Consider the following 26,304-nt stretch of genomic DNA (forward strand, 5'->3'; position numbering starts at 1 on the left):
GCCTGAAGATGGGGGAGACCAGGGACCCCCTCGCCCCAGGCCTCCTCTTGGGGACTTGCCCGAGCCCTGGGGTCACGCCTCTGTCAGCCCCGAAGCTGCCGTTCGCAGGCCCTTTGCGGGCCCCCTGTTGCCTTAGACAGCAGGGGCCCGGCCAGGAAGATGCTGGACAGGAGGCGGGGCCCCAGAGGACAGTGACCGTCACGAGGAGGCTCTCGGCTCTATGACAACCTAGGGCTCTGGTATTCCAGGGCTCGAGTGAGGGTCAGCCTACAGAACCTCGTCACCACTTTCTGTCCCAGGTCAGAGGAGCTGGACTGTCCTCCAGGCCACCTCTGGCCTCCAGGCTAGGGCCGGCGCTGGGCAAGGGTCTCTGGCTCAGCCTGCCCACGACGTGCGCCCAGGGACAAGGAGCATGGGACGCAGGCCAGTGGCCCAGCTGAGAGGCCCCAGAGGCCGTGAACCAGGAGGTGGGAGCGTGGCCTAGGGAGGGTGGGGCTCCCTGAGGGCGCTGGGCGGTGCTCCCCGCTCCAGGCTCTGACCCCATGTTGCACAGGCTGGGGGGGACTCGGGGTCAAGTCTAGGCTTCAGGTTGTTCTGTGGAGGGACTCGCTGCTCTGACTGCAGGCGCGGGATGGGCTAGACTTGAGCTGACTCGCGCCCAGCTCGGTGGCCTCTGCAGTGAGGGAGGCCCCTGTTTCGGCAGAGGCCGGGAGCTCCCTGTCACAAGGGCCCAGCAGGACGAGGGGCAGCATGGCTAGAGGACAGAAAGAGGACGGTGGGCAGGCGGAGGGGGTCCTAGGGGACGCCCCATCAGCAGCCAGCTTGTCCCCCTTCTTGTCAAGGGACACCTGCCAGCAGCAGAGAGCAGGGATGCTGGTCTCCAGCATTCCCAGGCCTGGACTTCCTAGCACTGGTCGTGGGCCCCACTGGCTGGGCCGTGTGCACCCAAACCAGGGGCGCCCACAGCACGCCCTGCCCCCCCACCTACCCCCTCAGGGTCCCCGGGCTGCCCTCACCTCCAGGGAGCTCACGGACAAGGTGGAGACGTTCTCGTTCCTGGTCCCGGCCCCCGAGCTAGGCCCCGGGTGGGCCGCAGGCTCCCCAGGCTCCCCCAGGCTGGGGGGTGCGGGCTCCAGGGTGGGGGGTGGGGGTGGGGGGGGCGGCGGCGGCGGGGGCTGGGCGGGGGGGGCCTCCGGGGGCCCGGCGCCCGGAGGCTGGCGGGTGGGTGGGCTGCGGGCCGGGAGGCTGGCGTCGGGGGCCATGCTGAGGTGGATGAGGCGGGTCTGGGGCATCTGGTCTAGGTGGATGCTGTGCTTGGCTTCCTCCGGCGGCTTGGGCCGCAGCGTGGCCGTGGCCGTGGGCAGGATGACGTAGCTGGTGTCCAGGGCCTTCTCCTGGGCCCGGCTCAGCTCCGAGTCCAGCTTCTTGAAGATGTCCCCGTCGCCGGCAAAGGAGGACTTGGGCGCCCTGTCCTTCTTGAGGGTCAGGGAGTGGTTGGGGAAGTCGGGCAGGGGGCCGCCCGGGCAGCGGGGTGAGCCGTGCAGATGCAGCTTGGACACGTTGGCGGGCAGGCTGTTGAAGTTGGTGGGGGGCACCTTGGCGTGGGCTACCTTCAGCTTCTCCTCCTCGGGCAGTGATGGCCGCTTGAGAGTGCCGGTGATCGTGGCCGTCCGGCAGGCCGCGATGTCCTTGTTCAGCACTGTGGGGAGAGGTGGGGGTGGGGGTCAGGGTGGCCTCAAGGGTGCCCCGGCCAGACCCAATCGGGCGCATGCCCTCTGATGGCTCTGGAGCTGCGGTTCCTGGCGCCCGCGCCCCGCAGGCCACCCTGGCCCTGGTCAGTGGGGGCCTGCCGCGTGCTGTCTGGTGCCACGGCAGCCCGGCTTCCTCTGCCATTTCTAATGAGGCTGGAAGATGTGGTGCTTCTGCCTGCCCCCACAGACGGAGGACAAGTGACCGCCGCCCACACACTGCTCTCCTGGCAGCCGGGAGCCCCTGAGGACCCCGCAGCCAGCCCACGTGTCTTGGAAGTGCAGGGACACAGCTCCTCGTGGAGGGGGAGGTGCTCCTGGGGTGCCTTGCCCCAGATGCCTAGCTGTCCCACTTCAGCTCGGCTGCAGGGGAGGGGGCCGCATGACCTCCGAGCCGGGCTGCCGTGGGTCCACCACCCACCTCACCCCTACCAATCAATTCAGCCTCCCGGGCCAGCAGAGAGCACAGAGCTACTGGGCCCAGCTCTGCACCCGTGCCCCCCTCAGGGTCCGTCCCCGAAAGCCTGCTGTGACCACAGGGCCCTCTCTTTGCTAGCCACACCCCTGCCCAGCCCCGCACACCGGCGGCGCTGCCTGTCACGTGCCGCCCCGTGGGCACACAGCCTCCCAGCTCGGTCCTCCTGAGCGCGCACTAAGCCCCATGGACCCAGGACGCATCTCTCCGTTCAGATCCAGGCGCAGGTTTGCGCGCTCTCAGCCCTACCTCCAGACTCCTCTAGATCCCCAGCCCCCCCGGTGTGCCCCCCACCCCCGACCACTAGCCACTTGAGAGGCCACAGGCCCCACTGGGCCAGATGACTGATGAGGAAGAAATAGAGGCTCAGAGAGGTCAGGACCACCTGAACAGGGCTGGACCCCAGCCTCTGAAGGCCCGTGAATCTTGGGGTCACCTCTCAGGACGGCTGCCTAGACTACATAAGACCAAGACAGGAGATGGAAGACCATTCTGTCTAGTTCCTCACTCAACCCAACCAAAGGCCACCTCCTCCAGGAAGCCCTCCTGGGTCGACCTGGCAGTAGCTGACACTCCCAGCCTAGGGCCATCCCAGCCCCTGCCTCCACGGCTGTCTTTAGACTCTCTCTGATGGATGCAAGGCAGTTGTGGCCAGCTGGGTCTCCACAGTTCTGGAAGATACTGCCTGTCCCTGCCTCAGACGCCTGGCTCCCAGGACAAGGACCCTTGAGGGGCTCCCTCTCATTGGGCAATTGAGTCCCTTTTTCCATTTGCTTCCAGAAAACTCAGTGCTAGCCTAGGGTCCAGTGGTGGGTCCTTCTCTGTGCTCTCCCCCCGTTCCCGCTGCCATCCCTCCACCCCCATTCTGAAAGCATGCCCAAGCCTCCTCCGTGGGGTTAGTGGGGATGGAGACATGAAGACGACACAGAGTGTGGGCTCCGAGGGAGGGCAGGCAGGGGCGGGCGGCGAGGTGGGTGACAGGGCGGAGGCGGGCAGCTCCTGTCTCACACAGCTTGCCCAGCCTCAGGGCCCCTCCCAAGAGCGTGGAAAGCAAAAAATAGGAGTGTGTGTGTGGCTGCTGAGGCAAGGGGCACGGCGGGGAGAGGACAGGGCCAGGCCCCGCGCAGGGGTCCACGCCTACCCCAGGGGCTAAGAGCTCTGCCCTGCATAGCGCGGGCCTCACCCCTGCTGAGCCAGAGCTCCAGGACCGGTTTCCACAGATGGGGCCTGCGGCCGGCCACGGCCTCGGGTGGGGAGGCAGGAAGTGGCGGGTACGGGCCCAGGCTGAGGCGGGCGCTGTGCAGACCAGGCCTTCAGGGCAGCGTCCCCGCCAGCTGGGCAGAGCTGATGCCACCTCCCTGCATGGGCTGGGGCAGGCCGTGGTAGGATGAGGACAGACAAATGAACGGATAGACGGACAGAGAAAAGAAGAAGCAAGTGGACCCAGGCGAGGGCCACCTGTCGCTCTCACCTGGCAGGCGCTCACCTGATCTACAGGCCAGATCCACGTCCTTCTCGAAGTCAGTCTGCAAGACAGAGGCGGGGTGGGGTGAGGGCCCGCGAGCGAGCAGCTGGGCTGCTACCCGCACCACGCCGCCTGTGGGCTGGCGGGAAACGGTGGAGCTGAGCTATACCTCGGAGGCGTGTGTGAGTGTGTGAGTGTGTGCGTGTGTGTGTGTACGCGTGCGTGGGAGCTCCCTCCCGGGCGTCTGCAGCTTAGCTGGGCAATGGGGGATCAGTCCCATGGCAGCTCCCTCACACTCTCACGCCTCTGCCTCAGTCTCCCCCAGTCGCTGGCTCCCTGGGACTCCAGCCCAAGACCTCCTCGCTCTGTCCCTCATATCCCCCGATGGGGTGGGGGGCGCAAAGTGTCTCACGCTGGGGCCCCTGCGGCCCAGCCCGTCGCCTGCTGGTGTGCAGCTGTGGGGCCTGCCCCGTGTCACCTGTAGTCCTCAGCACAGGCCCTGGGGATGAGGAAATGGAGGCCGGCTGGCCAGAGAGGCAGAACGGGCTTCGGACACGGCCGTCGGTGCCCGGGTGACACCGGCCGTCCCTTGAGCTGGAGGCCCTGCTAGAGCGTGCGCCCCATCGCAGCCTAGGAGCCCCGCCAGTGGGAGTGGGCCACCAGTCCCCGGCCTCAGAGCGCCTGGTGGGCGGGGCACCCCGGCCTGGGCACCACGGGCCGGGGCGTGGCCTTCTCGGGGCCGGGGTGGGCTGCGGGTCTGGGCCCTTGTCTCAGACCTGGAGGTTCCCTCTGCGCAAACGCAGAGGTGGGCTTCTGGGAAGACTTCAAAGTCTGAGGTCAGAGGTCAGGCCGGGAGCAGTGCCTGGGAGTCTGGGACCCCTGCCCTCACCCCTGAGGATCCAAGTAGCCTCCGCAGGTCCACCGGCTGGCCTCTGCTGAGGCCCTGCCTGGGACGCTCACAGCCCCCCCGAGGAGGCTGGGCACCCCAAGGCCTGAGTGAGCAGCTCCTGGCCGCCAGGCCCCCAGTTACAGCGCGGAGAATCCAACCCGGGCACCACCAGGCCCTGAATGGGAGGCCTGCCGGCAGGAGCAGGGCTGGGGGGTCAGGGAGGACTTCCTGGAGGTGGCATCTTAGCGGATACCCGCGAGGCAGGCAGTGGGGTGGGAGGGCCACGCCGTGCCTCAGGCTGAATGGCAGGTGCGATGCTGGAGGGACCTGGCTGGGAACAAGGCCATGGTGGGGGCAGGGTACGTGCACAGCCCAGGCTGGTCCCCCGGATGGAGACGGAGGGAGCCCAGCCTCATCCCGGCCAGGCTGGAGGGCAATGAGGGGGCATGGGAGGTGTGCGGGGGGCAGCCGCTGAGGCGATGGCCCATGGAGGCTGGCATCCAGGCAAGCACACTGTGGTAGCGGGGGTGAGGGTGAGCCGACACCAGCCCCCCCCACCCTTATCGTCTGGGTCCTGCCCACCCCAGACCCCCGGCCGGGGATGTCACCTTGGCGAGCCTCAGTGTCCCCAGCCTCACACTGGGCTCGGAGCTCTTCCCAGGGGCCGCTGGAGCCCAGAGCAGCACAGGGAGGCAGCACTGGGGCAGGCACGCTCGGAGCCCTACCATGAGCTGGGCGTGGCCGTTCTGGAAGGAGCCCCCCGAGTCCCCGTTGCCCTCCTCCTGCCGGTCCACCACGCGGCACTTCACGGCGTCCTGGACCTGGGGGGAGAGAGCAGAGTGGTCCACGGCAGTCCCTGACTGCGGCCTCGTGAGTCGGGGGTAAGGCTAGGGCGAGCAGCACGAGCTGTCTCCGCGAGGGGAGCCTGTGTGCTGGGCCCTGCCTCCCTTCCCTCTTGCAGGTCCCTCTTACGACCCCCCATAAACGTGCCACAGCCCTCCCGGCTGGAATCTGTCTAACGGACCTGCCGTCAGGCTGCGGATGGCACCGGGGTCCATGCCGTCCAGGCAAGCCCAGGGCCCCGCCTCATCCCCTGGAGACACCCGAGCGTCCACAAGGGCCCTTGGGGGGCACAGCACGTCTGTGGGGCACGCTCTATCAAGGGAGGTCTCACGCGTTATGTCCACGGGCTCTTCAGAAAGGGGCCACCCAAGCAGCCAGCACAGAGCTTGTCCAGAGAGGACAGGCAGGGCTGGTCAGCGTGAGCAAGGAGTGAAGTCTGCCCCTTCTCTGCCGCCAAGTGCTCTGGGTGCTGGGCGGAGCGGCGAGCAGTGCCCGCCCTCAAGAAGCTGCCCCTTCATGGCCATGATGTGCAAAGGGAAGAAGGGGAGGCACAGGTGCGGCGAAAGCATGGAGGGGTTCCTGGAAGAGGCATCTGGAGTGAGCGGGGGAGCTCTGGGAGGAGGGTATGCTGGGGGTCCCAGGCTCCCAGACCTAGACCCAGCACAGACCTGGGGACCTGTCCCCACTCCCCGCAGCCACACAGCTGATGAGAGGCGGTGCTGGGGTCTCACTGGCTCCGGGGCCGCAGGCACCCGCCAAGCCACTGGGCCTCTTGTCAGGTGTGCCTTCCTCCCGTGCGTGCACTCACTGACAGCCTAGCAAACATCTCACGCACCTACCGTGTGCCCAGTGGAGGCAGGCCACCGTCCAGGAGACGGCAAAGGGAAAGCACTTTCTCCACTGGCACGATAAGCAGATGGTCTCCCCAAGTGCCTCGTGGCCTCCTCCTCCAGGAAGGCCACCTGGTCAGCCTCACCTCCTCCATTCCCCCCAGAAGACTCAGATGACCACCTTACTCATCCGCCTCCCAAATGTTCTGCGCCCACTGCGCTGGCTGAAGCTGCCTGGCATGGCCCCTGCCGGCCCCCTCCCAGCCTGTCTTCCTTAGTGGCCCCCTGAAGTCCCGCCTACAGAGGCCAGAGGACGGAGGCCCTCTCCCGACTCTTCCCTGCCCACAGGGTCCCTAGCCCAGACCCCACGTGTATGACCCGGGAGATGAGAGAGGCTGATGGGGAAGTCCAGCCCTCCTGGCAAATCATGTGTCTCTGGGGCACCTGACTCTCCCCGGCGTGGATCCCCGCTCCGGACAGTTCCACTTCTGTTCCCGGGTTTTAAATTCCTACAAACTCCCTCCTATTCTCAGATGTTCCTTCTTGGTAACCTGCCATCTCCAGAAGCTGGGCAGCCAAGGGCAGCTGAGGACCACAGGCGGGGCCTTCGCACCTGGGGAGACGGTGACGTCTGGCCCCACCCCACCCCACCGAAGCCACAGTGAGAAGCAAGACCGTGAGTCAACACGGCCGGGGCCAGGCACACGTGGGGCCGGGGCTGGCAGCCTCTCCCTCTTTCTTCGAATGCCGGCTCGGGCCATGTCGGGGGCCCGTGGCTGCAAGGATCTGACTTTCTGGGCACAGGCTCTCCGGATCTCAGAGGGGATGCTCATGGCCACCCCGGCATTTACATGCAGGAGCTTGTCAATGGGGCCGTCCCAACACCAAAAATGAGGGCTTCTTGTCCTCCCGTCACCTCTCCCCCTGCCCGGGGGCCTCAGGGGACAGGGTGCCCCCAGACCAGGACCCCACCTGGGACAGTGGGGCTACATGTGGGGGATGCTGGGTGGGGACAGGGCTGCCAGCTCAGGATGGGGCTGAGCTGCCCCTGAAGTGGACCGCCAGCTGTCCACAGCATTCTTCCCTGGACGTCCCAGGGGGCCGGGAGCCCCTTCTAGAAGTGCTCTGGCTTTGGGGTGTGACACAGCAGCTGCCCGGCCTCCCCGACTGCCAGCTGTGGACCCGGCTTCCTTGGGTAGACTGGGCTCATGGCCCCTTGTCCTTCTCTCCCCAAAAACCCAGGGTTCACTACAAACCCTTCTCCTGTTCTCCTCATCTTTTCAAATCTAAGTGCTCTCCAATCACTTTGCTATCTTTCTAGAAGGTTCCAAAGGGAAAGGAAGGTAATTCCGTGGGTCCACCCCCCACCCACTCCGGCCCCTTCAGCCTCACGACGGCCCCTCTCCTGTCCATGCCAAGAGCACGTTTCTCCACATTTCAACCCTCCTGAGAGGGGAGCAGGTCCCGGACCTTAGCTGCTGTCACAAGCAGCCGGCCGTGGGGACAGGTGGCTGATGGCCCTCCCTTGCTCCCATTCAGGACGGGGGGCTCAGCTCTGCTGAAAGCTGCACATGTCTCCAGGGCTCCGGGTCCCAAAGACCTAGGAGGACAGAGTCCCCCTCACTGCCCAAGCCTTCCAGGGGTGCAGGGGTTATCTTCAGGAAGAAGGACGGACACTAGGAGCCACTGTCCACGGCAGCCGGGGACCGTGTGCCGGCGCAGCCTTGGGGCCCGCACTCAGGTGTGGCCCGCAGTGGCCCCAGGGGTACCCACCTCTCTGCGCAAGATGCAGTGGACCATCACGATGACGAAACCCTCCAGCGAGTCGAAGACGGCGAACAGGATCTGGAAGAGGGCGGAGCGGCGGTCGGTGACAGCGAGCACGGCCGACATCCAGGTCAGCGCCAGCAGCGGCAGCACCACGCAGGAGCTCCACAGCGAGGCCCTGGGGACAGCGCAGCAGGTGGCTGCGTCAGGGCCGGCCCTGGCCGCCCTCTCCGCCCCCCACCCCTGCTGGACTTCACCTCCTCTCCCCCCTCTCCCCTGCGGTCCTGGCGGTCCCTCCTGGGGAGCAGAGTCCTGCCCCAACCAGCCCAGCAGCTGGAGCCTCTGAGCGTGGTCCCTGGAGGCTGGGCAGCGGGGAGGGAGGGACCTCTCGGGGACACCCAGGTTCCTAACTGTCCGGGAGGACACAGGAGGGATGCCCACTGGAGGCAGGAGCTGGGGGGCCACGGCCCCTCCTGCATCCAGCTCCCCGGGCTCTCTGTGCCACCCCCGCCGCCAGGGGATCAGGGATCCAACTCTAAGATGGCTGTGGAGGGGCTGTTCGGCCAGGCCTCTGAGCTCTGAACAGAGATGGGGAGAGAAACACAGAGGACCAGAGAGCTGCTCCAGGAGGACAGAGGGGACAGACAGACAGACATGGCCAGACGGAGAGGGGAGGGGGAGGCAGAGACACAAACAGAGACCCACGGGCGCTTCAGCTCTTGGCAGGCCCTGATCTGCTGGTCCCCAGGGGACAGCGGCCTCCAGGAGTGCCCGGGGCAGGCACTGCCCTCTGCCGCCCGGTGCCTCCCTTCGCCACTGTGGGCTACGCTGCGGCGGCTCTGAGCCTGCCTCTGCCGGACGGCGCTATCACCGTGCCGAGTCCTTGAGGCGCGTGCTGAGGGCAGATGGCTCCGGCGGGACGGCTGGTGTGTGGCAGTTGTCTGGGAAATGTGCCTGACCCCACCCTCGCCACCATGACGACCTCCAGCGTTTGGCCCCCTGGGCAGGAGATGGCTCGCAGGGGCCCCTGTCATCACCGGGGTGGGGGCTGAGGTCAGGACCACCGACTCTCCTCCTTAGAGGACAGAAGCAGGAGTGGGCGGGGGGAGGGGTACAGGAACATCGGGCGGGGCCGGGGCCATAAGAAGGAGCTGGGGGCGGGGGGGGGGGCCGGACACAGGCCCATAGGAGAAAGGCTACATGGACCTCGAGTCCAGCTTGGAGAAGGACCCCCGAACCAGCAGGACCTTAGTCAGGGGGCGGGGGCAGGGGCCCTCCCCAGAACTGTGCCCTCGGCTACTGCATCCTGTCTGTCCGGCCTGGGCATGGGCACAGAAGACAGGCCCGCCTCCTCCCCCTCCATCCCCCTCCCCTCCCATTCCCTCCCCTCTTCCTTGTGCCAGGACCCAGGTCCCCATCCTGGCCCCAGCCCCATTTCTGCTCCAACACAGCTCCCTGGCCAGGTTCCCGGGGGGCTCAAGTCAGAGCCAGGAGTTGCCTTGAAGCCCTCACGGGAGCTTCTGAATGAGACTTCACAGACCCGCCTCACCTCGCCTCCTAGGGTGGAGGCCCAGGAAGCCGGCCCTCCACAGCTACGCGCACCGACCTCCCCAACCCCGAGTCTCTGTGGCTCCCCATGGCAGGTGGGCCTCCCTCGTCTCTGTCCTCCCTTCCGAAGCAGACCTTCTCTGGCCACACTCGGAGCAGGAGGACAGGGCGAGGCTTCTCCCAGGGAAGTCTCATCCTACTGGGAGTCACGCTCCTTGGGGCCTGGGGCCTGGGGCCTGGGGCAGGACACCCACGGCCTGAGGCTGGTAGCAGATGGCTGGGGCCAGGGGACCCGGAAATCACTTCAGTTCCCGCAGCCCAGCCTCTGTGGGTTCTGCCGGGGCAAAGGGCCGCGCAGAAGAGCAGGTGCAGGCCCGGGGGGGAAGGGGGGGCAGGGGAGCTGGCAGGGAGGCCCGGGACAGTGGGACCACCTGGCCCTTTGGAAAGTCCAACGCCCCTATGGTGGGGTGAGAGGGAGGTGGGAGCGGTGGGGGGCAGGTGGGGCAGAGCCTCTCAGGGAATGTCCCCCAGGGTCTCATGACAGGCCTGTCACAGGGCAGAGCAAACAGTACGTATCCCCCATGCCTTGTCCTGGCCGGCCCTCCCCACACAGTTTTCTGCCTCAAGGGACCCAACCTGCCCCGAACCTGCAGCCGCCATGGGGCAGCAGTGTCCACACACCCACACGCTCACACACGTACATGTGCTCACACATGCACAATACCCACCCACACACATGCACACAAACACCAGAACCCACACACTCACATGTTCACACGCTCATGCGACGCGCTCATGCGACGCTCACAGTACATGTGCTCATGCCCGCCCACATGCTTACACACGCACACGCACACACTCATAGGCTTACGCACGCACACACACCCACACGCTCGCACTCACACACCCCACATGCTCACACACACGTGCACACCCCCCACATGCCCATGCACGCGCAGACATCCACATGCTCGCACACGCACACTCAGGCACACACAAATGCTCACGCGTGCACACACACAGCACCCCAGCCCCAGCACACGTCAATGACCTGCCCGCTGAGCGCATTCTCAAGCCGACCCGCACCCATCCCGTCCCGGCGGCGCCAGCTGTCCAGCCCTCCTTGTCCCAAGGCCTCGGGGGATGGGGGAGAGGAGCCTGGCAAAGGGCCGGCTAGGGGACGACCCCCAGGGTGGACGGCAGAAGTGACAGAGAGGACAGAAAAAGCTTAAAACAAACTGTGTGACTCAGCAGCGTGGAGACGGGCACACGCAGGGCAGGAGAGGGTCTGATGTGGCACGGCCGGCGCCCTGGGAGGTGGCGTGGGCCGCAGGGAGGGCTCCACACTCGGCCCACTGGAGGGTGCACCTGAGGGGCGGGGACAGCTGACCAGGAGTGCAGTGCAAAGCCCAAGACAAGAGCTGACAGCATTCTCAGTTCTCACGAGACGGGGTAGAGCGTTCGCCAACCACAGCGGTCGGCCTGCATCCCCCGGGCCGGTCCTGGGGAATCGGGGGGGCTCCGGGGGAAGCAGAGGAGCCTCGGGGAGGTGGGGGCCATCGGGGTCCAGCCCCCATGCATGCCTGCGCGGAGGAGGGAGGAGCCAATCTGTCCATGTTTGCACAAAGAAGCAGAACTCCGGCGGGGAGGCCACGGCCCCCAAGTCTGCCCTGACCATGCACCGCGCCAGCCAGGGGGCCAGGGCTCCGCCAGCCAGCGCGCCGGGCTTCAGGGAGCTAGCTGCCAGTGTCCTCCCACAGGCCCTGCGCATGTGCGTGTGTGCATGTGTGTGTGCGCGAGCAAGCCCGTGGCAGCACGCAGGGAGCATCTGGTCCGTGGGGGACCTGCCAGGGTGCCACGGGTGCACCCAGGGGCCAGGGCACCCACTGCTCACCCGGGCCAGGGCTGGGGAGCCGGCCAGCCACACGGACACACTGGGCTCCTGCGCCCGCTGTATCACCCGCTGCTCACCCCACCTGACCCCGGGCCCCTTGGCCGCACAGACGGGGATGGAACAGGAGAGTGGGCTTAGGGGTTCTTGTAGGAAACAAAGCAAACAGCGCCTGTGGGGAGTGGGTGTCACGTGTGAGCTGCCCCAGCACTCTGGCCTGTGCGCCCCGGGGCCCCCCAGAAACACCTGTGGGCAGGCGGGGTAGGCCGCCTCCGTGCCCACTGCCCAGGGAGAGGGGCACCCAGGCCCATGGACAGCGAGGCCAGCCTCCAGATCCCACACGTCCTCCCAAGCCACAGAGCAGACTCCTGACCATGACCAGAAGCCATCAGGGAGCCCAGAGGACGGTGTCCTGAAGCCAGGGTACTCCGGGAGTGCAGGACGAGGAGGAGGGAGACAGAGACAGACATGGAAGACGGGCACAGAGGGAACAGGGGCGGAACCCCCACGCAGACACCAGCAGGGCAGAGGGACGAACAGAGCAGTAGGCAGGGGCAAGGCAAGGAGGGCTCAGAGGGCAGGGACAGGATGGAGAGGGTCTGTCTCAGCCCGTCCTCGGCCCCCCTCCATGACCTCGGTGCTGCCATGCCCTGGGGGCTGGAGAGGAGGTGCTGTCCCAAGCACACTGGACATTGCCCAGCCGCTTGGGACCACGTGTCCTCTGGCCACACACTGCCTCTCTGGGCCAAGCCTCTCCACGCAGGAGGGACACCCTATTTGACCCCTGCACTCTCCTCCTGTCGCTGAAGGCACCACAAACACAGGTAGGTCACATCCTTGCTGGGGGTTACCCGACCCCACAGTAGGGAAGGGGGAGGCCGGGGGCTCCCTCCCTCCACCCTAGTGGACCCTGCAGGGGCCAGGTCCCTGAAAACAACTGGCTTCCCGGTTTCTGAGGATGGGCCACAGTCCAGACAGAGAAACTGAGGCACAGGGCAAGGCCTCAAGGGGCTGGCTGTGAGCCTACGCAGACCTCTGTGCCCCAGTTTCCCTGCCTGCTCTGGGGGCTGGCGGGGAGAGTGGGCCCTGGGTCTTCTGGACTGGAGGCAGGTGAGGCACCCCAGCGGGCCCTGCCCTACCCTGCCCGCTCCTTCAGCTTCTTGTCCGTGATGCCGTCCTTGGACACGAGCTTGTTGAACACCAGGATCCCGATGACCATGTTCACCTGCCAGGCAGAGAGCAGGGGTGGGGGCGGGGGACTGCCCTCCGGGCTCCAGCTCCGCACCAGGGCTCCCGCCCGCAGCAGGGCCCTATGGACACGGCACCCCAGGCCAGGAGACGGGGCCCCCGGCACAGGACCCCCGACTCTCTCCCGGGCCTGGCCCCCTGTCCCCCGCCCGAGCCCCGGCTGTTAGGTAGGGTCCTCCTGCCAGAAGACCCCGCCCGGGGCGAGATGCTCCAGCTCCCGCGCCCATGTGACCTCCCGCACGACCCATCCGTCCCCCCACGACCTCCCGCACGACCCATCCGTCCCCCCACATGACCTCCCGCACGACCCATCCGTACCCCCACATGACCTCCTGCATGACCCATCCGTCCCCCCACATGACCTCCCGCACGACCCATCCGTCCCCCCACATGACCTCCCGCACGACCCATCCGTGAGGGTCTGGCAGGCCCACCCGGCGGGGGTGGACAGGAAAAGGGGTCGGCACGCCCCGGGGTGGGGACGCAGAGAGTCATGTGGGGGGCTCTCCCAACAGGCCGCGTCCCCGGGCCGCTCTGCACTCAATAGCCCCGAGGCCTAGCTGCCGTCTCCACGGTGGGCAGCAGCAGCTTCTGGAGCTGGGGCTCCAGCTGTCTGGAGGTCGGAGGTCAGGCTGACCTCCACGCACCCCCAGAGTGCTGGCCCATTCCCACCGCAGAAAGGGCCTCAGGTAATCCAGCTGCTGCCCACACTCAGGGGTGCCCTGTGGCCACCCCCAGCCTTTCAGCTCCCCTGGTCCTTACATCCCTCCCATGACAGGGAGCTCACTCCTCACAAAGGCCCACCTCGAGGGCCGTCTCGTGGGCAGCGTCCCCATCTAGGTTTTTTCCTGGGGGAGCACTGCCCCTGTGCTCTCTGACATGGCATCTTCCCCGCCTCCTTCCCGCTGGGCACCGGCTCCCTAGCAAGTGTTCCCCGCTGCTCCTGTCCCGCAAGCCACAGCCAACGGCGGCTGTCGGCCCTGCCGCGGCCCTGGAGCCCTGGGGGTTTCCCCTCTCTGGCCTTCTCTCCTGGGTGGGGAGGCTCCTGGCTCCTTCCTTTGCCCCCCAGATGCCCTCCCCTGCGCTCCCACTCTGCAGAGGCCGCCTGGTAGAGGAACGAGGCCTCGTCCCGGACCCCTTGGATGCAGAAGGACGAGGGGCCGACTACCCGCGGCCCCACCGCTCTTAGCGCCCCTGACCCTGCACACCACCATGGGCAGGCCCTGCCGTTCATCCCTGTGCGAACAGAAAGTTCCCTGACGCGGGCACCAGCCCTGGAGGGCCTGACTGGGGTTGAGGCATCTTTCCCGGGTGACCTCATTTTCTGACAAGGCCGGAGCCACAGGGGGACAGGCCACCAGCCATCCCCGCCCTGCCCACGGCAGGCTCTGTGCGGTCTTGACCGGCGTGTCCCCAAGTTCCTGAGGGGGCCCCGGCCTTGCCCTACAGACACCCTGGGAGGGGACATGGGGGCTGGGAGCTCCCGCCTCCATCGGCTAAGCCTTCCCTGCTCCCACATTGCCTGTCTTTAAAATGGCGAGCTGGCCCGGTCTCTGAGGGGCCGCGTTGACATGCACGGCACGAAGGCCTCTCCCTTCAAGGAATAAAGGAGCCGGGACCCTCGGGCTAGGCCCGCTGCCCACGGCTCCACCCTCCCACACAGGGTCCCCCAGTCTCCCCTGTGCCTGTGCCGGTGCCCAGCTTCCCCACCACAGAGTGGTGTGTGGCACTGCATGAGGGGTGGAGGGCTGGAGGGGGACAGGCTTGGGCAGTGTGGGTGCAGGGGGCCCCCAGCCGTGCCCGGCTCCCCCTGCCCAGCCCGAACTGGGAAGCAGGAACTCTGTGTGCCCGTGGCACTGTTTCGCATCCCTCCCCGAAGGTGTCTGGGAACTCGTGGCGAGGGAGAGCAGGCAGCCGCTTCCTTCTCCAGAGCAGGACAGCCGGTGGAAGCAAGGGCCCAGCCCTGGCCCCCCAGCCTCAGGCTCTGCTAGCTGCTCTACCCATCCCCCAGGCCTCACTGGCACTCCCTGCTGTCCTGGGTCAGCCATCCCTCTGCTCGGTATCCCCCATCCGGCCACTCAGCCGGCGAGCCCACACGGACCTGCTGGCCAGTCCCCAGGCAGTGCCCATTACCCATGCAGGCGGGGCTCACCAAGATAGCAGGCGCCCCCCGCCCCCGCCCCCGCGTCTGTACCTGTGTACCCTGAGGGCAGCTCCAGGGGGCCAGGAACGCCACCCACCCCCTGGTGACCATGGTGACCCTGAAGGGGCAATAGGTACAGCCCAAGGGCCCAGCCTGGGCCAGCGGGGAGGGGGTCAGTACCAGTACGACGGCGGCGGCCGGTCCCACGAAGGCATACAACAGTCCCCCCTCCAGGGACAGCCAGCAGCTGGGGAGGGAGATGGGCTGGTCAGTGGCCAGTTGTGACAGCCCCGCCCCCTGGGGAAGGCCGGCAAGACGCTGGGGAGCAGCAGAAGGAGCTCGGCACCCAGCAGGCCCCCCGGGGCACAGCACACAGCAGCTCACTCTGGCCTCTGAGCCCTCGGAGGCCCCCCTCCACCGTGGCCCCACGAACCCCAGTTTACAGAGAGAGAAGCAGGCACCGGGCAGACACGAGACTGTCCTCACTCGGCAGACACGAGGCTGTCCTGACCGCCCCAGGCTGGCCCCCCAACTCTCCTCCTAGGCCCTCCCAGTCTCACACACAGACCCTTCTTCTGGCCACGGTGCCAAAACTTTGGGTCGGGTCCCTGCTCCAGCCCCCCACCTGCCCACACAACCCAGGCCCCACGGCCAGGTAACCCAGGCCTCTGCTCATGCGTCTGGCCTGGGCTCTCCTCACACCAGCTGTGGTCGCCGGCCCCACATTCCCCCAGATCTCCTGGACTTCACGAGAGGCGGCCTGCAGGAGCCCCAGGCCCAGTGAAGATGCTGCAGTTTTCATGTGCTGTTTCCTCTGCCCTGAGCGTCCACCCAACGCAGTCAAACCTCAAGCCTTCAGCCTTCAAAACCCCTGGTGCTCCCCGATCCGCCCGGCCCTCTCAGCTGTGCGGCAGTGCCCGTAACTCCCTCCTGGCACTCACCCTACCAGGGGTTCCAGTAACCGGAACCTCATTCATGTCCACTTCCCCTGCTGCCCCAGGGGGCCTTGCTCCAGGGCCCAGCGACGGCCTGTCCCCCCGGGGCTCCACAGGGAGCCAAGCCTGCGCGGCCCACCTTGGCCGCTCCTCCTTCCTCTGGCTCCCCCGTTCTTACCCGTGCCTGCGGCTGCAGCCCCCCTGCAGGCCTTGGCTCCCCCTACCCTGGGAAGCTACAGTGCTTTTAGGGTCTCCCCAAGCTTCCTGGTTTGGCATTCAAGGCCCCTGGACCTGCCTGTCCCAACTGACCCTTCGGGGCCTCGCGGACTTCATCGGAGTAACAGGCCCCTTACCACCGGCCTTGCCCTCCTCGGGGCCACACAGCTCCCTTGCCACCACAGTCATGCAGGGAAGGACGCACGGCTGCAGAGGGAAAACTGAGGCTAACAGACCCAGCCAAGGGTACCAAAGGAGGGGGTTGAGGCTCTGACGGCCCTGAGCCCCCATTTCACCCATCCTGCTGCCCACTGCCAGGGAGGAGCTGGGGAGGGAGGGGGCCTCCAGCCCCCGGGGCTCCTGGCCTCTCCCAGCCTTGGCTCTCCTCTGTGAGACGGGCAGCAGCCAGCTGTCACCTTCTAGGGCAATGGGAGGGTCTGGGGGAGCCGAGCGGCCTCTACCCCATCCCCACCCTGCCCCGACTCACTAGTTCATGGTGCTGTACCCTTTGGCCTTGGTGAATCCCACAGAAATGGCCACGACCAGTGCAGGGAGCCCTGCGAAGGACCAGAAAGAAAGGGGGTTGGTCCTCCCACCATCCAAGCCCCCGTCCATGCTCTGCCTCCTTCCAGCCCTGGGGATGGGGCGGGGCGGGGGCAAACTGGGGTCCTCGGAGTCCTGAACACGGTCATGCTGAGCAGGAGAGAGAGGGAACAGGAGGTGGACGAGGGCGGGAGCCCACGGGCTGTAGGCACGGCGGCCCGTCAGCGAACGAAATTCAGGACACCTGATCACACTTGAATTTCAGATAAAAAGAAATCATTTTCTTGTACATGTCCCAAACATCAACCGGGATATCCTTAAAAAATAACTCATTATCTGAAATTCAAAGAGAATCTGCCGTCACATCTTACCTGGGAACCCCGTGGAGGCCCCAGGAGGACGAGGGCAGAGGCTGGGGTTGGTGCAGGGGCCACAAGGGGCAGGGACAGCGGGCGGAGGCCGGGGGGCACCACTACCCCCCGCCTGGCACCACTCACCCCAGCCCAGGCAGAGGAAGCGTTTCCGGATGAGACGGTTCCTGAGGCGGCCCGTCACGGCCATGTAGGACTGCCAGGCCTCGGTGAGCACCCAGCAGAAGGACGACAGGAAGAAAAAGTGCAGGAAGGCGGCCACCAGCGTGCACACCACCTGGGCGGGGCAGGCGGGCGGCTCAGGCCGGGCAGGGGCCTGGGCGCCCTTCCTGGGCCCACCCCATGGGAGGAGCTCGGAGAGGCCGGGACAGGCCCGAGCCGGGTGTCCGCGGGGGGCACGGGGTCAGGTCCCCCTCACAGGAGGCCACTGAAGGGCCGGCACCAGCTTCCCTGGGAGCATTCTGGGGTCCTGTCACCCCATCCTGCCCGGGCTCCCTTGGGTGTGCAGGGAAGGGCCAAGCTCACGCACCTTATTGCGGGTCTGGGTCTGCCCGATGAGGATGAGGGCGTTGGAGGAGATGATGGACAAGCAGAAGTTGATGAGGATGACCGACCGCTCCGAGCGGATGTACCTGCGGGGAAGCGCGGCTCAGTGCCCCGGGAGCGGGGGTTCTGTGTCTCCAGGAACTGGGGTCCTGCTGCCACGGCGAGACTAGAACTCCACTTCCTTCCTGCAGGCCTTCCTGCCACGCCACCATCACCTCCATCCCCGCTCCCGCTCTACCGCGCACTGAACTCCAGCCCCTGGTCCGGCGCGGGGAGGGCCACAGGGAGCTGCCGGGCTGCCCATTCCCGCTGGGAGTGGCTTATCCTCAGTTTCCAAACCCTTTCTGTGCGAGATCTTCTCCCTGTCTTTGCATCCCTTGGACACAGCTCGTTTCTGGGGTCTCGGTCTCGGCCTGCTCCTGGCTTCACTCCAGCCGGCCCCCTGCCCCCAGCCCTTCCCACCCTGTCTGATCCTGACTTCGAGGGAGGAAGACCGAGCGGTTCCGAGGGCAGCCTGCAGAGCCTGGGCAGTGCAGCGGCCCAGCCTCATCCTGGCTGTGGAACCCTGGGCGAGGGGCTCAACCCCTCTGTGCCTCAGTCTTTGGATCTGTGAGATGGGTGGCGGGAGCAGCACCTGTGGCCAGGGCTGCGCTGAGATCAGAGGGGCAAGATGCAGGTGGGCAGAGGGGACAGGGCCGGGCCTCAGGGGCCGAGGTGTGACCTTGGGAGGGTCACTTTCCCTCTGTTGGTCTCCATTTCCTCATGGGGACCGTCAGGCCACCTTCCCGACCACAGCTCACAGGGGCAGTGACTCAGCCAGCAGAACTCAGGAAGGAGGCACTTTGAAAACCACCGGCGAACCCCTCAGGACCGCAGCCGGTTCAGAACGCTGTGCCAGGCCCCCGGTTCCCGGTCCCAGAGGTCTCTGGAAACCGAGGCCTCCAGGGAGGGGCTGGGCCGGTGGGGGGTTTGGGGCAGGTGGTCTGAGGAGGGGTTGGGGAGGAGGGCCGTCACGATGCTGGCGGGGTGCAGTTTGGCCAGTAGGGGTCGGCTTCTGCTCCCGGGCAGGAAGGGGGGCAGGGGAACACAGGCCGCCTGCTCCGCCTCCCACCAACAGACACACATCGATCTCTCCTCGCTGGCTGGCCTCAGGGGTGGCCTCAGCTCTGGGCTGTGCAGCTGCGGGGGCGGGTGACCTTGACTCAGACTCCCTGTCCTAACCCTCTGCTCAGTGGGGCTCAACCAGAGCTCCGGGGGCTGGAGACAAGACCCACCCACAGGCTCACACTTGCCCTCACACACCCTTCACATACCTGAGCCCATCCTGGTCACGGGCCCGGGTTCAGGCCTGTTCACATGCGTCCCTCCCCCAGAGCTGGGGACGGCCGGGGATGGCTGCCTTGCCCCAACCCTGCCTGGGGAGGTGGTCAGGGTCCTGCGATGAGGCCCTGAAGCCCGGGGGAGGGGGCGGGGCAGGGATTCGAGTAGAGGCTCTTGCCCTGAAACATGACCCAGGCTCAGAGGACTGTGGACGTGCACACCCACATGACAGGACATGGAATCTGGGGGCTCTGAGGCCCCAGGGCAGGGCACTGGGCTGGGGAGTGGACTTGCTGGCACTGGTCAGGCAGTGCCTTCAAAGGGCAGGAGAAAGCGTGGCTCCTCCTGTGGGCAGCAGTGGAAGGCAGGAGCAGAAGGGCAACCAGCCCACTCTGGGCCTGTGCCCGCCCATCTCGCCATTGGGCATCCAGGGGGCAACACTTGGAGAGCAGGTGGGGGGCCATTAGGGAGGGAGGGCGATGGAGGCAGAGGGTGGTGGTGGGGCGGTTCATCCCTGATGGCCTGGGCAGGAGAAGACGGGGGGGGGGTGGCGCTGCTGACTGGGAAGGGGGCTCCGGACCAGCCCACCCGCCCCCACGGCTGTCCTCAGAGGGGGAAGGGACAGGACCTGACCCCGGCCACCCCGTTCCCGGGACCCCCCCCCAGCCGGGCCCACGCGCCAGGCAGCACCTCCACACAGACACGTAGATGATAATCAGCATGAGCAGGGTGAGGGATGACACGCCACAGCCCACGATGAGCGTCACCGACGGCACGATCACCTTCTCCATGTTCTGAGGGTGCCGGGGCGGAAAGAGAGCGGAGTGAGGGGGCCGGGCCCGCGCAGGCTGAGGCTGGGGGTGCTGGGGAGCCTTCCCTCTCCACCCCAGCACCCCCACACGCCCCCCACCTGCGCTGCCCGTGCTTCTGGGCCGGCCCCTGGGAGGGGTCTCTGTGCACCCCACCTCCCCATCCCTGCTATAATCAGAGCCACCTGCCAAGCCTAGCGACGAAGGCTTTGTCTGCACTTCACGGACCACCCCCCTGCCGCAATTCCAGAGGAGGACCACATCCCCGTGTCACAGCCGGCTCATGGGGCTGTCAGCCCCACCACAGGGACAGCTCTCCCGGGCCACGTGCTTCTGGAACACCAGCTGAGAGCAGGACCCCGGGCTTCCTGGAAGGGCCCCTCGGCACCAGCTGCATCCATCCGGCCTCTGCTGCCTCCACGCCAGTTCCAACCCCCAGCACCTGCTGCCCCAAAGCCCCACCAAGCACCCCTGCTCTCCGCTCCTCCCTCCCCTCCCTCCTGCTCTGCCGGATCCCAGCACTGCACGCCCACCCCCTGCCTGAGCCCGGCCCCCACGGCTCTTCTCCCAGCCGCTGCCAGAGAACCATGTAAAACACCATTAGAGATGGCAACCGTGCTTTGCTTAGGGTTTTTATCCCTGCCCGACCATCCCCTCCCTAGCCGTCCAAATGCTCCAAAGCCTGCCGAGCCAGGCCTGACCCCCGGCACCGGCCACCTCCTCCTTCCCACCGAGGCAGAGCTGTGGCCGCTGTCGGTCCCTCTGCCCAGAACACCCTTCCCAGCTGTCACGTGGTGCCTCTCAGGGTGGGGGGGTGCTTGGGCTGGGGGGCCCAGCTGCTCCCCACCACATAGCCCTGAGCACCCAGTCGGTCGAGCTCAGCCCCATGTCACTGCCTGACCTACCCAGTGCACACAGAGGGCCACCGCACAGTGGACAGGGGTCGCTTGGAGGAGGCCAAGGACACTCAGAGGGATGGACACCGGTCCCTGCAGCCCTCCCCAGCCTGCAGGCTCTGCGCTCGAGGGAGGAGGAGGTGTGCTGCGGGTGTGGGGCTTCCTAGGGGCTCCCCCACCCTAAAGGGGACGCTCCTGTCCCCGCTCCCGGTCTGAGTAGGCTGATGCTCTTCAGGGCAGCTCTCTGACCCCGCTGACCCCGGCGGGCTGCCCAAGGAGGCCCTCCCGCCTCACCGGCCTCAGAGGGCCCCGCATTCTTGTCCCAAGGCGGCGCCTTCCATCTCCCTTGGGCCCCCAGAGTTGGAGCCGGAACCCGGGCCACCTTGCGCTGCTGTCCCCACCCACGGACAGCACGGTGCCAAACCATGCTCTGCCCTCCACCCATGTGTGTGCTGTCCCCGTAGCCTGGGCTGCCCTTCCCCACACCGGAAACACCCCCTCCTGCCCCCCCAGGCCCTTCTGGGTGTTGCTGGGTTCCAGCCCGGGTCCCACCACTGGAGGGGACTGCCGGTCCCCACAGCCCCACGTCCTCATGTTCCTGAGCCCCCTCGGGCCAGGCCCAGCTCGGACACAGCCCGCGTGGCTGGAGAGATGAATGGAGACAGGGAAGGCAGGCTCTGGGAAAAGGGAGAAAGTCAGCCAAGGTCAGCCAAGCAGCCGGAGGTCCCTGGAGTCACGGCCCAGGGTGAACCTGTTTCCACGCAGGGAGCTGGAGGTCCCTGGGCAGCGGGGGAGCTGGGTCATGGCTCACACCCTTGCACTCGCCAGGGAACCTCGAAGCCCGGCTGGCCACACGAGTCACAGGTGGCCAAGTGAGTGGCTCACACCCACTCTGTGGCTGGCTCCGGCCCCGACCTCTGTGGCCATCTGCCTCCATCTGCCCTCATTAGGCCTGGCAGCCACCTGCCGGCCCGCTTGCCCACCTGCCCGCCCGCTCTCTCCTCTCCACCCAGCTCATCCGTCACTCCCGACAGCCCCGGCCTGCAGGCTCTAGATGATGTGGGGAAGGGAGGAGGGAGAACCAGAGGGCAGGGCGCCAAGGAGCTCTAGCCCTCATTGGGAGGGTTGGACTAGAGATCTCTGGGCAGGAGCTTGGCCCCAACCCACACACAGAGGGCAGAAGCCAGCCGGCCTCCCACTGGAGACCGGTTCCCTCGCCAAGTTTGGTGCCACCCCAGGGCCTTTGCACATGCTCCTCTCACTGCCTGGTGCTCTTCCTCTGACCTTCACATGGCTGGCTCTGCCTTCAACGTGGAGGTCACCACCTCCCAGGGGCCCTCACTGACCTGGTTCCATCTGAACTAGCCCCTCGTCTCTCTGCCCCATCAACCCGTCTGGAGACTCCCTGGGGTACAGGGCCCCCACGCACCCAGGAATTCTTTTTTGTTGTCTATAAGGTCCCCATTGGTTTCTACCCCCTCAACTCCACACTGTCCACCTCCTCTTGCACCCTCTACGCAGCCAACACGTTCTAAACACAGACTTCCCTCCTTGAGCACCGTCCTTGCTGTCCTGTAACTGCTCCAACACCGCCCGTGGCTCACAGCTCCCGCACAGAACAGCCCTGACCCCTGGTCCCACGCTGAGCCCTGACCCCGGGGAGGTGGGGGACACACTTCCCAGCACATCACGGCAGCAACTGGCTTTCCAGTGCTCCTCCTTGCCAGGCTGTGCGCCGGGCTGTGGATCCCTCCCCTGTCCAGGCCCCACTGCAGCTCGGAGCCAGACAGCATTGCCCCCTCACAGATGTGACTCAGAGCCACTTCTCGCCCTCCCAGTGGTCAGTGGCACAGCTGGGCTCTGACAGTCTGGCTCCACACGGAGCTCGGGTGGCAGTGGCGGCGGGGGGTTGCCTGGGTCCATGCCCCTGTCTGGGAGCTCGTTCCTCCCTGGATCCTGGGGTGGGAGCCCCGCACCCCCTCTCCACCCCTGGACTCCCGGTCCCCGTGGCCACTCTGGGCCCCAGGATTCCCAGTGCCTCCACTTGCTCAGACCCCAGTCCCCACTCCCGTCCCACTCCAGCCAGGGAAGAGGTAGGTAGTACCCTGTCTTGCCCCAGGCCCAGCCCATCTCTGCCACCACCCCACCTGCCGGCTGGGGTACTCTGTCCCCACTCCTGCTGGGAGCCCTCCAAGACCCCAATCGCACTGTCACCGCCCCCCACCACGCAGCTCCCCACTGCCTTTGGGGTATAGCTCTAGCTCTCCCTGGCACTGGCCTTGCTCCCCTGTCCTGCCCTCCAAGCCCCACCTTGTCCCCCACTGGCTTTTGCCTTCCTCACCGTCCCTGGCACGACCACTGTTCCTCTCCCCTAAGCTCAGCCGGTGAACTCCTGTTTGCCCCTCAAGGCCCCACGAGACACCTCCTCCTGGTGTTCTCCTCCCAAACCACCCGCGGGGAGGGAAGGAAGCTGTTGCTGTGCCCAGAGCACCTGTCCTTTTGGCCTGGGCTCCCGCAGGCCTGTCTGGACGCAGACCCCGTGCTCCTCCCGGGCAGGACTGGGGTCTGGCATAGGCCCCAGTCCCTCACAGGCGGCAAGATGGGGATCTCACCCTCGTGCTCGGGCCCTCCCAATCAGGGTCTCCGGGGTCAGCCCCGGAGCTGGAGCCGGCCAGGAAAAGAGAGGGAGGTACTAGCAAGCTTCACTGGCAGGCCGGCACCAGGTGGGCGGTGGAGCCCTGGTCCTTCCGGTGCTCTGGCTCCGAGCTCACACTCATGCCCGTGAGGGGTCCCCAGGGTCGGGCAGAGATGACCACTGTGCCAGTTACTGCTGGGGACACCTAGGCTCCCAGTGGCCAGGTACATTGCCCTCAGCCCCAAGGCCCCTGGGTGACTCCAGCCCCCGTGAGCGGCCATGCCTTCAGCCTCAGCTCCCCTTCTGGGATACGGGGATGGGGTCCCACCTTTACAGATGCTGACACCAAACACCCCCCCCAGCTGTGGCTGCCGACCCCCGTACCAAACAAAACCTCTGACCCCTCCCAGACCGAGACCTGCCCAGCCTGACGCATCGACCTCCGATGTGCCTGGCCCCAGCAGCCCCGGTGCAGGCCAGGCTGGGGGCAAGGCCCTGGACCCCAAGCCTTCTGCTCCTGGTTTCACCAGCTTTCACCAGCATCGGCCACCTGCCCCTCACCAGACTCGGCCTCCACACCCCAGCTGACCCAGAGCTCAGCCCCTGGTGGGACGCCACCTTCTGCGGAGGGCACTGACCGTGGCACGCAGTCCACACCACAAACCCTGGGCCGGCAGGGCCCTCCCCCCCGCCCCCCTCAGCTGGCCCGACCCTCAGGGCTGTCACTTCCATCTGACGGCGGGGGGCAGAGGGGAAGGCTCAGAGTGATGGGTACGAGGCTGGAGTCTGTGTATATGAGGGACCAGCCTGTGTGTCGACACTCAGCCACACCAACCCTGGACACACATCCCACTCCGGAATGCTCCCCTGTCCCCGGTCCTTCCTCTCCATGCTCCGAAGGATGGGCGGCCACCTGGGGACCCCATCCTGCAGGGTCTGGCCCGGCAGGGACTCAAGAAGCCCCCAGTCCCATTGGTTGCTTCCCTGTGCAGAAGTCTGCTGCTGTACCACTGATGACCACCTACGCAGAAAGCCACCTCTTCCAGGGAGTCCCCGGGATGGCCCTGGTTACAGCTTTCAGGGCCCTCCCCAGAACTGACAACACCAACAGTCCTTTCACAGGGACAGGAGAATGGGGGAGAGTGCCCCGAAGTCAGGACCAAGAGCACAGACCCCCGTCCAGCGACTTGCCCCAAGACCTTGAGCAAGTTGCCCTCCCCAGGGCTCAGTTTACCTGCCTGCCAATGGAAGGTTTTAGTATTGATGACCTCTAGGGTCCCATTGGGCTCTGCCCCCATGGGGAACCCTAGCGGACAACACTGCTCTCCCTATCCATGTCCCATTGGACAAAGGGTGGTGGGCAGAACGTTCTCAGAAAGTACCAGAGCCATCTTTCACATTGAACCCAGGATTCCCTGAAGGGAGAGCTGTGCTGCCCCCACTGGATGAGGGCCAGCTGCCCCAAACACCAGAACAGCCATGTCCCCCACCCCAGTCTGTCCTCCACATCTGCTGCTCAATGATCCTTCTACACGGGCCTTAGACCGGGGGTCCCAGCCCCTTTCCCTCCTCAGGGGGCTCAGTGACTGGGGCCGGGGGGGGGGGTGTTTCCTGGGACCCGTGAATGGCGCTCAGCCCTGCAACAGACAACCCCTCAGCCCCAGGGGGCCAAGCGCAGCACCCAGGGCCCCAGCCTGGGGGCTGGCCCCAGATGCCGTTGCCATAGAAACCAGCAGCCCCCACAAGAATCATGGGAACAAAAAGGAGGCCCCTGAGATGATGGGGCCTTCCCCAGCGGAGCTGTGGACCTGGGCCAGACCCAGCACCCTCAGCCACCCTGGGACCCTGACCTGGGGATGTGGCTGCCTCCAAAGACCAGGGTCCACTTGGGGAGGGCGGGGCAGGTCTCCCAGCCAAGGTGGCAGCTCTTCCCCCTCCCTCTGCTTGGCAGGCCAGGGCCCCGTCGCCCAGCTGAGGGGAGCACTGCCAAGTGAAGGGGTACGCGGGCTCCGCCAGGCCAAGCCCTCCCCCAGTCCTCAAAAGCCTGGGCCCAGCCTGCCCAGCTCCCCAGAGGATGGGTTCCCTCCAAGATCCAGGCCCCCAAGGAGAGTGGGGGAGACTCACCCATCGGCCCCTGGGGGAGAGGGCAGGTTGCCCAGCCCCTCCCAGGCCGGTCCCCAACTCGCCGCTGCCACCCACCCGGCTCCCACCCACCCTCTCCAGAGACCGGCTGGCCAGCGGGCCACGACACCGACCGGGCGCACGGACCCGGGCGGGGATGGGTCCGGCCCCTCCCGCGCCGGAAGCGCCCGCCCCGCGGCCCCCTCCCCGCCCCCACTCCGCGCCCCCCGCGCGTCCCGGCCGGGGTCTCACCGCGTCGGCGCTGAGCTGGGCTAAGATGGCGAAGGTGGAGAGCCGGTCACAGAGGCAGCGCGTCCGGAGGGCGTCGAGGGGCACCGTGCGGCAGCCGCGCCACGACCAGGGCCCGAGCTGCGGGGGGGCGGGGGAGGAGGGCCTGGGGGGCGGGACACACGGGGTGGGGTTGGGGGGGGGACAGGGGCGGCGTGAGCGGCGGGCGGCCGGCGGCCCGGCCCCCTGTCCCCGCCGGCCCGCGCCCGCACCTGCGCCCGCAGCCACGCGCCCGCCCCGCCGCCGGCCCCCGGAGCCCCGCGCCCCATGGCCGCCGCCGAGCCACGGGAGAGCGAGTCTCGGGAGCGCGGGCCGCCGAGCCCTGGCCCTGCGCCCGCCGAGCGCCCCGCCCGCCGCCGCCCCCCCGCCCGCCAGCGCCGGAGCCCGAGCGGGAGCCGGAGCCTGAGCCCGAGCCCAGCGGAGCCGGGGGCGGCGGGCGCGGCGGGAGGGGTGCGGGGGGGGGGGGGGGCCGCCTCCGCCCGGAGCCCGGCGCCGCGCGCGGGTGACCTTGGGACCGCCCCCGCCTCCCCCTCCGCGGGCTGGTCGCCCCTGGCGTCCGCTGCCCCAGGCCGGGGACACAACAGCCTTCCCCCTGTCTGGAGGCCCGGGATTGCGCCTTTCCATTTCCACACCGGGGCCGCCGGCGAAGATCCAGTCCGCATCCCTGCAAGGCCCGCCGGCCTGCCCAGGAACTTAGGAGTGTCCAGCCACCACAGCTGGCCCTGGGCTGGACCTGCCTGCTGGAGCCCCTGGCCTGCGGGTGGGGGGGGGGTGGGG

At 67.0% G+C, this 26,304-nt stretch overlaps 1 protein-coding gene across 7 annotated transcripts in view; it reads right to left on the reverse strand.

Annotated features, from left to right (window-relative positions):
* Positions 1–26,304, reverse strand: part of ADGRB1 (adhesion G protein-coupled receptor B1) — a 77,725-nt gene that overhangs the window by 1,699 nt on the left and 49,722 nt on the right. For 3 of the 7 annotated variants that reach the window (XM_047727499.1, XM_047727493.1, XM_047727492.1), the window contains 11 exons: positions 25,492–25,633; positions 19,469–19,572; positions 17,442–17,544; positions 17,039–17,189; positions 16,486–16,555; positions 15,028–15,094; positions 12,596–12,681; positions 8,024–8,195; positions 5,303–5,398; positions 3,695–3,749; positions 1,017–1,699 (listed from right to left, as the gene is read on the reverse strand). In XM_047727499.1, coding sequence (XP_047583455.1) covers positions 1,017–1,699; positions 3,695–3,749; positions 5,303–5,398; positions 8,024–8,195; positions 12,596–12,681; positions 15,028–15,094; positions 16,486–16,555; positions 17,039–17,189; positions 17,442–17,544; positions 19,469–19,572; positions 25,492–25,633 — 1,729 coding nt within the window. The remainder of the gene's footprint in view (positions 1–1,016; positions 1,700–3,694; positions 3,750–5,302; positions 5,399–8,023; positions 8,196–12,595; positions 12,682–15,027; positions 15,095–16,485; positions 16,556–17,038; positions 17,190–17,441; positions 17,545–19,468; positions 19,573–25,491; positions 25,634–26,304) is intronic. The other 4 variants (XM_047727495.1, XM_047727494.1, XM_047727496.1 and 1 more) reach the window with 3 other exon arrangements.

This window comes from Lutra lutra, chromosome 4 (genome assembly GCF_902655055.1).
Source record: "Lutra lutra chromosome 4, mLutLut1.2, whole genome shotgun sequence".
NCBI classification, from domain to species: Eukaryota; Metazoa; Chordata; class Mammalia; order Carnivora; family Mustelidae; genus Lutra; species Lutra lutra.